Below are 14,694 nucleotides of genomic sequence, written 5' to 3'. Positions count from 1 at the left end.
GATGATGCAGACCTAGCTATTCTTTTGTTTATTGTGCCTATTAAAGTCTTATAAAACGGGCCTAAATATATAAAGTTGAGCTGTAAGTAAAATATTCCGTTATATTCTTAACACGTTCGGTGCAATAACACATGAGACAACGCGAGTACGAAAGAACTTAGCTGAATATATGTGTATCTCAAGATGCCGATATACACACCTATAAACGACTGAGCTTTCAAAATACACCGTTTTCCACGTCACCTTGGTACAAGTACAATTATTAATTAATTACATCATAAACATATTGTGGTTATTCATAAATTTTTTCAGCGTACCTGGCGGACTTGACTCTTGCGGTACCCCGGTTCTACCAGGGAACTACTGACTTCGATATGTAGCCCATTCATGGTTGGTTTCGTTGAGCGATTCATGTTGGATCTGGCAAAACGTGGAGCCTTGGTACGTTTCCCACACAAGGCTGGCAATTCGTTAAATCACAAGAAATCACACGTTCACTAAAATGCCCATGGGCAGGTACCACTGTCTCCACGAGACAATGAAGGACGGACAAAACCTCGTGACAGTCTGGTTAACAGGAGGGTTGTTAATAGTCCTTCACGACAACGCAGAGTGTTAAAGTGGCGGTAAAATGTCCTGCCTCTTCGCTCCTCGTCAACTCAGTGAGCGGTCCGCGCACGACTAAATGAGCCTCGCCACAAGGCTTGTTTACTCACGTGGGCTCCTAGAAAAAGAGACTAGCCCGTAACTCGTCCACAAACCAGGCCTATTCGATCTTTATCACTGCTGACAGGGCTTGTTACTGGTTTTTTTTCCAATTCTTATGCGATTATTCTCGAAGTGTCCTCGTCAATGTCTTTCGTATAACGGTCCAGTTTGACAGGTCAACGGATCACCAGCTGTGAGCATTCCACAGGACATGGTCCGTCGAGGAGCGGAGAAGGTTTGAGTCGCCACGCATCATTGACCGTGGAGGAATGCCCCGCCTTTCTAGTCTAACAACTAAAGGCCTCTGGTAAACACACACAGGTCGAGGTGTGCACAATTGTACACGGATCTTCTCTATAAATATTTCACCTGAATGACATACATGGCGACCTATGAAAAATATCTTTGACAGAATTTGTTCGAGAGACTTCCTGTTAACAAGCTTTCAATAACAAGTCAGGTCGATGGCTTCAATGGAAGTACGCGGACAATGTTTTTAATTTAGCAAGCATAGGTCAACTTTGACAATGGCTATGACTCTATATGGTATAAAATCGAACTCGCCTCAGATGATTTGGCTTCAAAACATTTTTCTCGCTTGAGTCACTTTACGAACTCTATTATTCCCTTTAAGGCAGTTGACATGTAGGGTAACTGTCAGCAAATTGGGCCTGTCAAATGTCAACCTGCTTAAAAAGGCAATGGAGAGAAAATTGGCTGGCAGCAATTTCCGCACTATGTTGTTAGGGAAATATATGTGCCACTAAATCTGATATTGTCATGAATAAACGTGTAAAAAGAACCAAAAAAAAAACAAAAAAAAAAACAACAACACACGAACCAGCCATCATACATCAAAAATAACAGGTGTAAATGAAAGTGTTACCGCATTTATTAAAGCCAGTTATGTCATGATTATCTTATATTACTGGGTACTTTACCTACGAATTATTAAAGGGACCCGTTTCACAAAAACTCATATACAGTTACGTAAGCGTACGTGTAACACAGTAAAGGCGACGTAACTATCTCCATGAATGCTTCGTTTGCATAACGGAACGTGTTTGTGAAGCCAAAAGATATCATCTTTACACAGTGAATATAGTAAGTATGAACTCCTAAAAATGAAAACTTGATGAGCAAAGTTCCACAGTACTGAGGCACAATGAAGTATTCGTTTTTTGGAGTTACACTACTCGTGACGAATGTAAATCATATGTGTGTGGTACTACAGTTGAAGGTAAAAGGAATAGAAGCGTTTGACGCAAAGATAATATAATTAAGGGCTTAATGTAACCGTACATTGGACAGGGCCATATGCAAGTACAGGTATTGCGGATTCAGAACGTACAGTAAATGTACGAGTCCATGAGAATATACCATCTATTTTTTGCCCTGGGTCACTGAAACCCTGTCGAGCATGGTTGACTTCACCCAAAATACCTACACATGTAGTAGTTTTAAATGTCTGAGTTATAAATAGGTTAGCCATGAGAATAAGCTACGTTCCTCCCTTTAAACAGGAAATGTTAGTTACATTTTTATTTTTATTTTTATAACAAAATTTTAAAGAGACATTTGCTCTGTTCTGTATCAGTTTTATTAAGATCACTGATGCTATCATGCCACTGTATCTTTTCAAATCTCTGGAAGAGAAATAATGATGTTGAAGGTATTTTGGTACAGGTGGAAGCAAAATTACATTTATCATTAAGATATGTGTTATGGTACAGTGCTTAGGGAGCCCTCAGTACACACTTAAAGATCAAAGGTAGGGAGTGGGGAAATGCCTACGTTGTCTTAACAACACTGCCCATCCACATTCCGTGCTGTAATCCCAGAGGCAATAAATAGCATAGGAATAGTGAGAGACCTGCAGGTTAAATGGGGCGGCAAGGCTCCTCTTTAGCCCAGTCGTTGTTAAATAAATATTGTCAAATAAACTTTAAAAATAAACCTATTCATTTAGGCCGTCAGTTACACATGTATATATTAATACTTTGATGTATGAAATGCTGAACTGGAAAGGTGGCTTTTTAAAGAGACACACTGTAGAAGCCAGGGTTGTCTTACTTTTTTGCAGATATACGGCGGTTTACTAGACCCTGTGATGTTAAAACAACACAGTTGTAATATGTATTATGCAATAAATTATACATAGGCCACAAGCAATGACTTATTTATCGGTGGATGGATTTTTTCTTGGTGATTTATTAAATCCTACGCTGTCGAAACTGTGTTAAGGTGCATATTATGGAGCGTGTTATATACGCAGTTACAGATTTATTTACACGTTGAGGTAATTTATATTGTTTAGATTGGCAATGTCCCGCAATGGACCACACGGACTGACCTTGTTAACGGGAACTTCTCAGTCACCAGACGACTTTACCACTTGGACGCACAGGTATAGATGCTTCTGTTTATCTCTCTATTAATTAATTTATTCATTTATATGTTGGTTACTTAACGCTATACTCGACGTACAGATATGAACAGCATACTGGAGGAAGACGAGTGACATCGACTGTCCAAATGGCCATACGAATGACGTCAACTGTCCAAATGGTCACACGAGTGACGTCGATTGCTTATTGTCACTAAGATTCCAGCAGCAACGAGAGCGAAAGTTGTTGGTATGCAAATATGCGTGAAGGCGAACATGACACGAGAACAGTAGACGAGGATACATATATATTGTCAGCGGTGAAATACCCTTTTTCTGCGCACGTTTCATGTCACAGAACTACTGCAGAGTCCAGGTAAATGTCAAGCAGCAAAAGTGACATTTGCAGGAAAATGTCTTGTAGGTTATTCTGTATAGTCTTTAAAACTTGCAAGGGAAGCTGAGAGACAATCTTCTATAGTAAAGGGCGCCATCTTCTTCCATTTGATCTCATAGATTGGAAAGTCTTTCTCTTTCCTTAGGATATCAGTAAAAGCTGATGTCAGTGTACTGCGAATTACGATTAATTAGGTTATCAGAAATAAGTTTCAGAGCAAATCAAATTACACCCCCTCCCCCCCCCCCTCCCCCGCTCATATGCCTCTGACTCAAATTACACAGATATGTTACATATGATGTCCAAACCTCTTCGATATGTGCAGTAGCATATACAGTCTAACAAAAAACAAAATATTTAAAACATGTAGAAATAGTGTTTTGGTATGTTCTGCTACGTTCTGATGACATATATTGTAATGTGTCATGTATATAATTTGTTCGAAAATCCATTATTAAAAAAAAGTTTCAGAAAACAACCACATAATTACTAGCATGGTCCTGTGTACCAATGGACTTGTGTACCAATGACTAAACGGCAACCATCTACATCCCAAGTGAGAAAAAGTGCTAAAGTTAAACTAGGTATACAGAATAACCAGAAATGAGCGGGTCTTTATCTAAACGACCTCTGTGTGAATGCATCAAACACACCCGATGTCCCTCCACCCCTTCTCGTGACAACTTTACTTTTTTATCCATTCCCGGTGCAAGCAATTGTGACGTCATGACGTCACAGAAAGACTAACTATTTGTACGCATTGTGTCGGTAGACGTAATTGCATGTTCTTGATCGACAGAAAGGTCTATTGCACACCATCTCATGAGCCATGCACGCTTTATTAACAACATGTAGACCCATGCTGTAGAAGTACAGAAGCAATGGTAGGTGGTCAGGCTTATCAAATATTGAGACTAATCCTCGTATTCCAATAAAGGTTTTAGTTCGCTTGACATACTGGCCTCGGTGACAGGAACAAGTAAGCTATACATTGTTTACAATCAGCCTGTCTTTTTGTGTCCACCTAGCCTATAGGTAGGTCAAGCCAGTTGTCTATGTCCAGCCACACACAAAGACATATAAATACTGGTTTTGCTGGATACGCCACTGCCCGACAGTGGAATTTTGCGAAGGTGTTCACTCAAATATTTGAACAGCCCGGTTTTTGTGCCAAAGCGACTTGACGCATGCCCAGAATGCTTCCTAACCGTAGTCATCCTAATAGTTTGGAGGTTTTTCCTGCTCCGCTTTACTCAAATTATAAAGGCAACTGTACGAGTACATTTAAACAAATGACGGACAGCGTACCTTGATTTTATAATTTTGATCATGTAGTTAGGAAATTATTGGCAGCTTAATCAAACCTGATCGAGAATGTGCTCACGTATATAATTCTACTATAAACTTTTCTAGAAAGTCACTTTAATAATGAAGGAAACCAAGTGCACCAATAAAGGTTGCAAAAATATGCTTTTTAATAAAATGCATAAGACTTCATATGGCATTTATTCTTCTACACAAGGCAATGTTTCCAACCGGTTGTTCGGACCATATTTTTGAGAGACCTAAAACTGTACATGCATTTGTTTTGCTTTCATCCATACGCACCATGATAGAGAGATGACAACAGAAGAGCTAGCGAGGCGTCCTGATATGCTAAACAACCTAGCACTACAACATGTGCGAATAACCAGTGCAGTGACGACAGTGTGGAAGTTGGCAAATGGTCACACGTAACCGGTGAAACACGACCTCTGGGCGCGGTTGTTCAAAACTGTTTGAAGACTTAATACCGGATTTAACTTTAAACCAAGTTTTCAGTTTTGTACTTAACCCAAAAACAATTGCATAACGGTATATTAAATATGAACTAAGACTCCTGCTGTTATACTTTAGACATTGGTCAGCTGTATTGGTTGCTGAATTTGTCTAAAAAATGTAATTATAAAATTGAATTAATACCAATTTTAGCTAATACACTTTCAAACAACTTGGCCCTTGTCAGTTTACGTCAGCTAGGGGTGTATTCTATTCATGTAAATGCGTGAATGGTAACAACTTACAACCCCCCAACCCTAGCTTCACGAATTAAACAGAATTATGTAATATAAATACAGTGACGATAACTGCTATTTCTTCGATGTCACTGGTCCAGGATTACTGGTCCAATGTCCAATGTGCTGCCATCACATTTAATAAACAGTAACATAAAAACAAGGCAAACAACGCATAAGAAATTTTTAGGAAAATTGAAATGAACCACATTTATTTATTGGTTCATTTATTCAATTATGGTTAAACTCCATACCCAGGCCTTTTTTTATCGAAAGACGGACTTGAAATGCGTACAAAGTAGGAAAGGTAACCTTAACCAGGACATCTTATCGGAATACAGGAATGCTTATCGTGGGTACTTCACATGTAACTGATATAAAGGGTGCGTGTTCAAACCTAGACTTAAACAGCGAATTTGCAGATTCTCCAGCTCTCAGTGTTGGTGTAACAATATTTATTTATTTGATTGTATATTTTATCTATACGACGACGACCAGCATTGTGGTGAGAGAAAATCGTACAGAGCCCGTGCGGAAACCCATGACCATTCGCAGGTTGATGTCATGCAATCGCTATGACATACCATCATGAACAGTATACATGAAAATAGTCCGTTGATCTACACACTTCCTACAAATGGATTGTTTACAGTGCATTAAAATACATGTACGTAACTGTTTAGTCCCCGCTAGTTTAGGTATCATCTTAACATGGCCCATTTTTACATCAACACTTTTTGAAAACTCCTTCAAACACTCTTCAGGACAGTGCTAGAACATATCCAGACCTACTGTCAGACTGTTTACGTAACAAAACAGGAATTGGAACATTGGGACAATAGTTTGTCACTGGGGATTTTCCTGAGCACGCCGAGTCCTCAGTCAGAAGGACAAACGAGGGAGTAAAACAATGGAAACAGTCGGGCTGACACTGTCACGTAATATGTTTATTAAATGCGATATCAACACAGCATTTGGAGTAATTCTAGCCCAGTGACGTCTTATAAAATGCAACTAACATCACTGCATTTTCCAGAGGCTGGGTGGGTGTTCTGAGGGATGATTTGCTCCTATTTAAGTATTTAGATTAACATTTAAAGTAAAACCATATCTGAGGTACTCTCACCAATGCAGTCGCTGCGAGTTCAAATCCAGCTCATACTGGCTTCCTTTCCGGCCGTACGTGGGAAGGACTTCAGCTACCTGCGGATGGTCGTGGCTTTTCCCAAGCTCTGACCGGTTTCCTCCCACCATAATGCTGGCCGCCGTGGTATAAGTCAAATATTCTTGAGTACGGCGTAAAACGCCAATTAAATAAATACATAAATAAATATCTGAGGTAAATTGACAAGAGGTCGGTATTTTACCAATTACGTGTGACTGTTTGCCAACAATGCACTCTCGCAAATGCTTTCGTTTTACATTGTATTTTGTTAGTGCTTTATACAGCTACATATAGAGTATCAAAATATTTTCTGCTTTTCTTGCGGATAAAAAGCTGAATCTGCATTACGTAAACACAATTACGAAACACGAATTGGTATTCTGGAATTTAAACTGGTATTCTCAATTTTAACTTCGACTTGCTACTCATATCGTTCATCTTAAATACGAATCACTTTGAATTAAGAGACTTTGATAAATGCTGTCGTCAAATTTACGCATACATATATATATATATATATATATATATATATATATATATATATATATATATATATATATATATATATATATATATAAAAGTAAAACACCAACCTTACCTGATGTGCTGTGAAAATCGAATGACACTGACAACTGTAGTGGTATGCCTGTTTTTGTCTAATTCTTGTGAAACTATGCATGTGCAGTGGAAGAGTCCATTATCGTGATTTCATGTGAACATTGGCGATAAGGCGTCTGACAGGGCTAACAATATAGACTGGTTGCACTTGACTGATGGTCCAGAAAGTGATGACAACAGCTGCAATGTCGTCACCTGTTTTGTTAACCTTTCATAACTAGTGGCTGAACACAAAGTTACCGTAAATCTCCGACAAATTTAACAATACATCTGACATGAAATTTCGCCTGATTCTGAGAGTTGGTCTTAAAAATGTGTTTTAAGTTTTGTTTCGAAGGTAGGATGATATCCAGTTGGAAGCATGTAGTTTTGAGCACCAAAACTAACATTTTGTGACTTATTTGTTTCTGTAAATGTACGTTTTAGTGCGAATCTCAGATTGTTCACTTTCTGACATTTTAGAGGGTTGTTATTGAGCTTATGACTTTAACAAAATCCTTAGGTTCTATTATTTTTGAACAAAAACATGTTAATCTCCAAAATTTTGAGAATTATGGCTTACAGTTGAGTGAAATGTTTACATTTCAGGTTGATTATGTTGACGATTTAGGGTATGTCCACCGGCTTCCCATCATTCCCGTTTTTTTTTCTTCTCACGTACTCTGGCAACTTTGGGCTGACAAGCGACACAATGTTATCAACAGATGATCTTGCATTGCCAATTTACCCGCCTTCCAATTTCCTATTCCAATTGTTAAATGTGATAATAAGGGAAGAGTGTGGCTCGGCTATATGACCGGACCTGTGTTGTTATCTTTGTGCAGGGTCTGAGTGACAAAAAGTGTTATGTATGTATGTATGTATATATGTGTGTGTGTGTGTGTATGTGTGTGTGTGTGTGTGTGTGTGTGTGTGTATGTATGTACATGGGCTAGTTCGCCTGTACATCCAGACATTCTGTCTATCATGGAGATGTTTAAACGACTTAATGAAGATTTTATCATTGTCTTTTGTTGGGTGCCCGGGCATATGGGTATCCCTGGGAATACTGCTGCAGATGAAGCCGCAAAGGCGGCTCTGCATTCCGTTACTACCCAAACTGACGTTCCATATTCGAACTTGCGTTCACTTATTTGCTCCTATATCAAGCGCTTGTTTCAGGCTCAATGGGATGACCAGACAACCAACAAACTGCATGATATTCGTCAGTTGGTTGGTCCTTTCACGGCATCGTCTCCGCCCTTGCATTTTGAGGAGGTGTCGTATCGGTCACACACGTGCTACGCATGGGTATTTGTTGAAAGGAGAAGATGCTCCTCATTGCTTTGCTTGTGATCAACGGTTCACAGTCAAGCACATATTGCTTGACTGTGGCGACTTTGCTCCTGCACGAGATTCCTTTTATCACGTGAGCTCTCTTTCAGAACTCTTCAATTCTGTAGAAAGTGATACTATTTTTGATTTTCTCTCATTAGTATGTAACTAAGCACGCCATTAAAACACATTGTTGCGAATTTGAACGCACGACTGTATTACTCAAGCTGGGGCACATAATGACTTATCAGAAAAGGTTAAATAATCTGTCAGAAATAACTGATGTGCCCGAAATATGCATTATACTTGTGGTGCAGTTAATTGAAAACTTATGGTATGCACATTTTAGCAATGGTAAATGAAAGGTAAGTCATTTGAAATTTGCCAGGTCCATGCACATTTTTGGCTATATACTATGGGTGTACACTTCCAGATTACCTAGATAATGGTAAAATTAGTGCCGAGGCTAGCCTAATGTTATACCGGATATTGTCCAACCTTCGTTTAGATGTGATAAGAGAAGCGCCTTGTTTTAAAAGGTCACAGTGTTGCATGTGGTCAACTAGTGTAATATTCACCAACTGGAAGCTAAATGAATATTAGCTGCAGAATAGGGGCAGATAACTCTAATGTAACTTCTACATTAAAACGCCCCATTCTGCGAAAAATAAAACGCTTTTCTGTGTGATTAGTCTTTTTGGGAATTGGCATTGTGATTATTGACCTGGAATGTACATTTTGCTTGACGGCTAGTATACGAACGTTCCGGTTCCCTGTAATCACAATACTGGCCGCTATTGTATATGTGAAATATTTTTGAGTACGCCGTGAAACCTCTTTCAAATAACAAAAAAATAACTAATTAAGTAAATAAAACACATATGTTTCATTTTTACAGCGTCTAGAGAATAACACCAAAATATAGTGGAACAAACAGAAACACTGTCTGATTCAACTCAGATGTGTGTTTATTTACATTGTTTGACATAACCCCAATGTAGTGATTGATTCGTTTTATACATCTTTTGCCCACATTGCAATACGCGACATCAAAATTGCAAATAATGCAAATAGCGAATCCAGTTAAATCGACTAGGGGTGCCAAAGCGGTAGCTAACTGAACAGGAGAAAATACTTCTAAAATAAAACGTTAAATGCTTCCGAACATCTTGGATTGTTTACCTGTAGCTATGGTTTGGCGGTAAATGTTACGTTGCAATTAATCATCGATTTGTTCTTAGTTAAAGGTTTCGTTTAGCTCTTTAGTTCCAAATTATCGATCTTTATACAGACTATTGATTCTTGCTTGCCGCATTGTGCAGTTGCTATGCTGTAAAATATAAACACGGTTCTCGTTACATGTTAGGCGTCTCCTTCAATTATCACCCAATCAAAAATTTCTGGCAAAAAAACTCGACTTGTATCAGCTGCGTGAAATATATACATAGTTTTTCTACGTGGAGAATACTGCCTGAATGCAAAAAATATGCTGGACTAATGAACAGTGTCAGAAAAATTAGCAATGTCTTTATTATGCATTGGTGTAATTGTGATCCCTGCACTTTATGACATTTTTTTTTCAGCTGAACATATACAAATAGGGCAAATCACTGACATATATATGTGTGTAACTGAGCAGCAGTTAAATAACTGACGTATATGTATGTACCCAAATAGCATTTAAATGACTGACGGTTACGTGTGTGGAACCCAACAACAGGTAAATCGCAGACATATATATATATGTGTGTCCGTCGGCAGCAGCTAAATAACTGATACATATATGTGTTTACATCTGCAGCGATTAAACGATTGACACATATATGTGTGCCCGTCAGCAGCAGTTAAATAAATGACATGTATGTGTGTACCTCAACAGCAGTTAAATAATTGATACATATATGTGTGTACCTCACCTGCTGTTAAACAACTGACACATATGTGTGTACATCAGCAGCAGTTAAACAACTGACACATATAGGTGTGTACCTCAGCAGCAGTTAAATAACTGACGTACATGTATGTACCCCAACAGCAATTTAAATAACTGACGGTTACGTGTTTACAATCCAACAACGGTAAATCACAAACATATATATGTGTGAACCTCAGCAGCAGTTGAATAAATGTATTTGCGCCTCTACAACAGTTATGACTAAGCGACACATGCATATCTGTAGGTTGTAAGCTGTATAACTATTAATGCAGAAATAAAGGATCCCCTTTTCTACTTTCTACATCACCATATTCCGACTACAAATTCTGTACCTTATGGTGTTTTCAAGTACAATATGTATAAGGCCATCCCAAGCTTGCACTGTAAACCAGTCATGGTTCGCTGTCTACATGTATATATGATTGCCGTCCAGTTGTTTAAACATCCTAATATACAGATCTATACACTACATAACCAATTCCGGAAATTCTTCGATAAGGTTTTAAGTGCTTTGTTCATACTTGCGACTTTCGTAGATTTCAAAAAGACAACTGCTATCGGCCTACGAGACAAATATCTTCCCATACCCAGTATTCCATACAGTGTTCACAATGCCCACGTACGGATTGAATATCAGAACAAAACGATCGCAATATATGTGACCTACAAAGATGCTAAGAATAGATCACCTGATTTGAAATTCATTTTTTCAATTACATAATAAATAAAATTTTCCCAGGTAACAAGAAAATTTACAAAGAGAAAAAAAGTCTGCCTTTATAAGACAAAATAAAGGAAATGAATGTTGTGGTAATAAATTCTGTGGATATTTATACCTTTAATGTGTAGTAAAATGTTTACATGCCGTGCAAAACGGCTTGGCTTCGAAATCATAAACTTCTCTAAACCATCAAACATCAGCATGGTCTAGGCAGCAATGATGCAGAGCCTTGCTAGCACTTGCTAGATAACATTTCTTGTCTGTTTGGATCTTCATATTACAATTGCGCAAATTCTAGCCATTTTCGAATATAAATGCAAAACATTGTCACATAACAATAAAAGAAAAAAGAAAAGAAAAAACAGTAGACGCGGCTCTACCTGTAGCAACAGGGAGAAAATGGTTTTTGCAACGGATCGTTTCGAGGGTCATTCGACATCTGCAACAGACGCGTGGATTAAGGAGAGCAAAAACACTTTCTTAGTTTTCTATATATATATTATTACACTTAGGCGGTAGTTTCTAACTTTTCGAGCTCCTTGCACAGGGAGGTAGAAAACAAGTTTACCATAGATCTGTTAAAAGTGATTGATATTTTGCCAGGCCTCTGGGATCACTACTGGTTCGCATCCTTTATTGACAGCTGCGTTCATGTTGTACAATATCTATACCTATTAGTAGAAATGAAGCGACATTGCCTGTGTACAATGCCTATAAATGGCATTGTACACAGGCAGGAAATGGCAAAACAATAATTTCGACCGTGTTAGTTTCTCAATAAAGACAGTTCCATGGTCAAATTTTTTTCTTGGAATAATAGCTCCAAAATTACAGATGACAACAGAAATGTAGAAAAAAATTTAATATTCTGGACGAAAATTTCGTGTTTCGAGTATGTGGGCCGATCGAACCAACTCTGTGACAGTTCTAAATGACAGTTTCAGTCAAATGACAGTTCAAGTCAAATGATGATATTTAAAGTCAAATGACAGTTCAAGTCAAATGATGACATTTAAAGTCAAATGACAGTTCCAGTCAAATGGGAGATCCATCAAACTGATAGTTCCAGTCAAATGATATTTCCAGTCAAATGATATTTCCAGTCAAATGATATTTCCAGTCAAACGGCAGTTCTAGCCAAGTGACAGATCCATTCAACTAATATCTCTAATCTTCTGACAATGCCAGTCATCTGACATCTCCAGTCAGATGATAGTTCTATTCAACTGATATCGCCTACCAACTGATATTTCCTGCCAACTGACACTTCCAGTCATGTGACACTTGCAACCATCTAACAGTTTCAGTCAAATGACAGTTCCAGTCAAATGACAGTTCCAGTTTAATGACAGGAATGGGGTCAACGTGCATCTTACCTTTCCATCTACAAAATTATATTTTTATGGCACTTGAGATACCCAGCAATGACATAAACAATATCTCTAATAATAATAATAATAATAATAATAATAATAATAATAATAATAATAATAATAATAATAATAATAATAATAGAAGTTTATATATGACCTTATTTCTGCAGTTTTATTGTGCTATTTTCACCTCAAATATGGCTAACTAACTATTGTTATATCTCAAATTATTACACACGACATATATACCACTTACGTATTTCTTGTGTCTTTTCCCAACCGCCAGTTCGTAGAATTTATCTCGAACATGAAGGAAGATAATCCAGAAAGATACGATCATTTTGTCCGTGAAATATCGTTGTAATCGTTGTAAAGGTAGTTCAGTCGTGCTCACTGACATGCACGGCGATCAGTTAACCTGTGATTTGATAAATCACACGCTGACAAGGTAAAGAAAAGCCGTTCAATTTGTTTCAACGTCATTTTTTTTTTGGTCTTCTTCCGCGGTGCACTGTTTAATTGTTGTATGACGATGTCAACGGTGATCGCTGTTCCGTGGAGATATATAATGACCGTGACACAATACGATCTATCTCCGGTTGTCTTGTGAAAAAAAAGCTATGCCCAGTTAATTACAAAGCGTATAGTAAGCATAGTAGATGAGACGTACTAGATCATCATGTCTCACATGGCCGTCACACCTATATACCGGGTTGCACGCCTTAACACAGGTAAAATGTCGGCCACACAGGTGATACTGCTGGGTCGATACTCTCAATATAACAAGGGAGGTAAACAAGACGTCCATGAGATAAAGGTTATTGCTGTGAAACGCGAATATGTCCTTGATTGTTCCGAAGGTGCGAATTTGGGTCGAGTGTGTACAGTTTGTATGATGTTACCTACGCTGAGAGATGTGCCTGTATACTATTGCACTGCGGTGCATACTATATACAGTATGCGTATTCATTCTAACCATGAATACCTGCATAAACAAACTCAGTTATCGAGCCAGCATTATGCTATCACACTTCAAGCGTGTCCTATACATCTACCTATTGCGCCCCGACGGAATCTTGCCTCCTAACCCCAAGGCAAGTCTTCAATACACCTTCCACTACGCCCGCCCCCCACCCCAACCCCCCACCCCAACCCCAACCCCCCACCAGTGCCCTCCACACACCAGCACCACCCTGATTGCATTATGCAGAGAGGACCCAAGGCAACATAGGCTTACTCAACAAGGAAACTCAGAGCTTATAGTGGTGGTACAATGACCAGAAACGTGACGTACGCTTCTAAATAGGATCTTATCAAACCATGGATGACTGGAGATCTGAGGCGCTTAGAAATTACATAAAAAAAATCCTACCTGATTTTAAGCAGCTCCGCGCCGACCTTCTGTACGTGTTGGTGTGTTGTAGATTTATGCAAGCTGATATCCAAAATTATACTGCAGTCTGCAATAAAAAAACCCATATATATTCAAAACTTACGCCTTTAGTCCTGTAATCCAAATACATTTGTGCAAATTTCAAATTAAAATGAATATTGAGCACATCATCTTCTCACTTTATGTAAAAACATACAAACAAATATTCATCGTAAAATGAACAAACTTGAGCGCAGTGGGCTGTTATTGGAATTTGGTGAAATGAGGCCTAAGTTGTCACGAACTACGTGAATGCCCATTAAAAAAAATACACCCACCCAAGAGGAAGCCATCCATAACAGCAACAACCACAAAAAGAACGATAACGCGATCTTCGTATAGACCTGTACATCGCTGTTAAAAGCCGTCACGGCAAGAGCAGCCCACATTTTTTCTTCGCAGAGAAAAATTGCTGTTACATTATCATCCATAATACAACTTCACCTGAAAACACCTGCTTGCATGATAACTGCACCCAAGAGCAAATTGATTCACTTAGTTTTTGTTCGCTTTTAATGTGTATAACATGTATATGCACGTTAAGGCATGGTGATAGAACACAATCGTCCCGCTCATATACGTGTATCACG

At 38.4% G+C, this 14,694-nt stretch overlaps 1 protein-coding gene across 1 annotated transcript in view; it reads right to left on the bottom strand.

The window, feature by feature from the left end:
• The window catches only part of LOC135479068 (uncharacterized), a 38,506-nt gene extending 25,077 nt beyond the window's left edge, over positions 1–13,429 (bottom strand). Inside the window, exon 1 of the mRNA XM_064758785.1 lies at positions 12,929–13,429. Coding sequence (XP_064614855.1) covers positions 12,929–13,072 — 144 coding nt within the window. The 5' untranslated portion in view covers positions 13,073–13,429. The remainder of the gene's footprint in view (positions 1–12,928) is intronic.
• Positions 13,430–14,694: the final 1,265 nt, after the last annotated feature.

Source organism: Liolophura sinensis, chromosome 12 (genome assembly GCF_032854445.1).
Source record: "Liolophura sinensis isolate JHLJ2023 chromosome 12, CUHK_Ljap_v2, whole genome shotgun sequence".
Lineage (NCBI taxonomy): Eukaryota > Metazoa > Mollusca > Polyplacophora > Chitonida > Chitonidae > Liolophura > Liolophura sinensis.
This window is presented reverse-complemented; position numbering and strand designations above follow the sequence as displayed.